This window comes from Perna viridis, chromosome 2, assembly GCF_037379345.1.
Source record: "Perna viridis isolate PV_CMFRI_1.1 ecotype Kerala chromosome 2, ASM3737934v1, whole genome shotgun sequence".
Lineage (NCBI taxonomy): Eukaryota > Metazoa > Mollusca > Bivalvia > Mytilida > Mytilidae > Perna > Perna viridis.
Window position 1 is genome coordinate 49762888 of NC_142446.1, and position 3506 is coordinate 49766393.

A 3506-nucleotide genomic window follows, 5' to 3' on the forward strand; every position below is an offset into this window, starting at 1 on the left:
GCACGTTAAAGAACCCTGCTGTGGTATTCGATAGGAGTAGGAACCTTTGCGCTCCGCCACAGGAGGCTAAATTGCCCGACCTTACCCATCCCCCCTTTTTCCATTGGCAATTAAAATTTGTCGAACCTATTATCCTTGTGACCCATCCTTTCTTTTCATTTCATGTTCATTTTATCATCCATTTCATGTTCATTGTCTGAATATAGCTGAAATATTGCTGCTCGGACGTTAAACCCCAACAAACAAACAAACAAACAAACAATAACTCTATAAATATATTTAGTAATTCAAATCAAAGTCTTTGTAATTGATAACGTCACGAACAGTTATGATTTTTCTCAGATTTTATAATAATTTTTTTTTGGGCCCGAAACTGTAACTCGACTTTATTTTAAGAACTGTTAATACATTTACAAAATCGAGGATAAGTGATTGGAACAAAACGAAGTTTGGGGTCATGATCAATGTCGTCATCCATAATAAGAATCCATGTATGGTAAACATCGTCTTCTTCACATATTCCAGTTGAGCAAGATTCGCCATCACTATAAAGACAAGAACACATGAGGTCTTTTAAGTCTTTTAACTAGCATTCTTTATAATTCTCATATTTGAGATATTCATTCATGTGGTTAACCAATCGAATTCGTTTATATGTCTTTGTTAGAAACAGTTATATATATAGATAGACCTCATAATCAGATAGTTTTGCATTCGGTTGTTACACTCTGAAAACAGAAGTAATTAGATTGTGCAGGAAATCTGCAAGAAGCAAAAGTTATCGTTCTTGATTAGCTTCGATTTTGTTGACTTAAGTGGAGTTGAATGCGTTTTTTTTAATCTCAAAATACAGATCTGCATACAAAAATGGTTATCGTTACGTAAAAGCATAGCATTTGTACACCGAAAAAAGCACCGTTCGTTCGGTTGGTGTTTCTACACAATGAATCACATGACAAGTTGATACAACACGAGTTGAAAACGAAATCTTTATTTTTTTTAAATCAAAGTATTTTTTGTAATCAACCAGGAGAAAACCTAAAACATAAGTAAACATTTTATTTTCATCAGTTCGAATATAAGAATTAAATATCCTTTACAACCGCCAAAGACACTAGAAACCTACGATTTTCCATCATAAATAATTAAGTAAGTAAAACAAATCAGGGAACAAATCTTGACACATTCCACGTAAACATCTTGTTCTCGTTCTTTGAAAATGACCAGTTAAGAAAGGGCACAGTAGGTGTTTTTAGATGTTTGTTCCACTGATATTACGATTAATACAAATTGCATCTTAATGTTTTGGAGTTGAAAAGTCACAGAATACGAAAAAAAAAAAAAAAAAAAAAGTTATCAACCTTACGTATTGTAAATTTCGATATGCTGTACAAGTTGTATAACCTCTCATCAGCAATATCAGTTTCAAATGTATGTGTAGGAAGTGTATCATTGCATCATGTATAACATTAAACTTACGGGCACCCTCCTAAAAATAGAATTTGCCAGCCTCGTGTTGGATGATAGACGTAATAATCTGTGTTGTTATAGTTTACCATTATTGGGGCCACTGCTAAAAATTCTCTGTCAAATAGAAAACTACGGTATTAATGGAACATTCAGTGATACCTTATTATGTAATGGTGCAATGAGGGATGAGAAAATGTTTTTAAAAAATTGGATTTCGCTGAAAATTAAACGTAAATTGTATTTTATGGCTTCTAAACTGTGCGGTGTAATAAAGTCATTGATCCGTTCCCAGGTTATCATCTAAATACCGTCGGTGGACCGACAGACGGACGGACACTCAATTTTAAGACGGTATCACATAATACCTCGCCACTTCGTGTTCCAGTTTTTAAAAGTGTATGTCAACTTTTTAAACTTTGCTTTAGGTATTCAAATGGGAATGATAGGTGTTTGTGTGCTATATTTACTAATGTGAGAACCAGATGGGTAGTTGTCTTCGGGTGTATGTCAAACCTTTTTATATTTCAATGTTTTTAAAACATAACAAGCAAAAAACAACATTGCTTTGTTCCAAAAAGTAACAATTTATTGCTAGAATTTAGTACTTAAAGGGTGAGGGGTTTCAGTGTTGTTCTTACTTTAAAAAGAGTTTGACAATACATATTTTTCATACAACTTACGTTGTACAACAGCTTCCGCAAGTGGATCTAAGGGTAAGTCTTTGCCAACGACGCATCAACCACGTGCAAGACGATGACGGATCAAGTTTACTCCAGAATACTTTGATATTATCATAGTTAATAGTTGCCGTTGAAACGCTTTGGATCTCCTCCTTAAATTCAGCAAGTTCACCTTCGTTGTAAAATAAATGACTAAAAACTTGTTTATTCTTTCTTAACCATAATTTGGTTTTGAAACTCATTTTTCCATATTTTGGTGAAACCCCTCTTTCTTTCTTTTCATTACGCACCACCGATGTTTGTTGCTTTTTGAAATTATGAGCTGCGCTAGAATAACATGTGATGCCACTTATTAACAAGAAAACACAACTCAAAATCATAGTGTGACTAAGCATTACCATCCAAATCTGTAGAACCTTAAACAAAAGTAAATGTAATCGTTGTAGTTTTTGTGGATTACAAATGGAATTAATATTTCGCGTCATCGCAAATTATCATTCTGATTTATGATAAATACTCATACAGTAAAGAGTAATCGCTATCCCGACTTACTATTCTAAGATAATAAATGTTACTTTGCAGAGGAAAAGAGTTACCGACATAATAGTATAGAAGAACACTCGATATTATCATCTCTAAGTATACAAATATACATATTTCTATATTTTAGGTGATTTTAACTTACCTTAAGTAAATATTTTGCACTTTGCTCAATATGATTTGAAATCGAAGTTATGGTTATTATATGGATTTGGTAACCGTTTCGTGTCATTAACTTAAGTACAATTATGGTTTCATTCAAGGTTTAGCCTTTTATGGTTTAAAGCGCAATTCCGTCGGAAGTGCGTTATAACTATCAATCAATATTTAAACGAATATTTCATTTATAAATTAGTTGTCAGAATTTTTAACCAGTGTTCTCGTTTTTTTTATTTTGGTTTTACTGTTTATTTTGGATACCACTTTACTGTTTCAACGTACATCTTGGAATTTATCCAATCACTGTTAAGTCATGAAGTCATTTTTTTAAACTTTGACATCATTTTAAATGGTGTATGTTTTATAGTGACTTTTTTTTCAATTTTCTAATTATTTATTCAGTTTAAATCATGATACTTGATTAAACTATGATTAAAATGAATGATATCATCCTAGTGTGAAGAGTGTTTCACATGTATCGCGGACTCGCAATATTATTAACGTAATACACTCATTGCCAATATGGCGAATGCGACTGGCAAAACAGGACATGCCCACCCTTCCGGAGCACCCAATGTCACACCTTGTTTTTGTGGGAGATTATATTGCTAGTGCGTTAGTAATTTTGTGTGAAATTTGTACCTCATCTTCAGTTTT

The 3506-nt window shown here is 32.8% G+C and overlaps 1 protein-coding gene across 2 annotated transcripts; it reads right to left on the bottom strand.

Moving 5' to 3' along the window:
• Nucleotides 1-227: 227 nt before the first annotated feature.
• LOC148625608 (uncharacterized) lies at nucleotides 228-2953 on the bottom strand. 2 transcript variants are annotated; one of them, XM_088569228.1, is made up of 4 exons: nucleotides 2836-2947; nucleotides 2151-2566; nucleotides 1480-1584; nucleotides 228-545 (listed from the first exon to the last, which is right to left on the bottom strand). In XM_088569228.1, the coding sequence occupies exons 1-4, from the start codon at nucleotides 2920-2922 to the stop codon at nucleotides 392-394; spliced, it is 762 nt and encodes a 253-aa protein (XP_088425354.1). In that variant the 5' UTR covers nucleotides 2923-2947; the 3' UTR covers nucleotides 228-391. The 2 variants fall into 2 exon arrangements, with proteins under 2 accessions (XP_088425354.1, XP_088425355.1); XM_088569229.1 differs by having other exon boundaries at nucleotides 229-545; nucleotides 2151-2477; nucleotides 2836-2953.
• Between the last annotated feature and the right edge of the window lie 553 nt (nucleotides 2954-3506).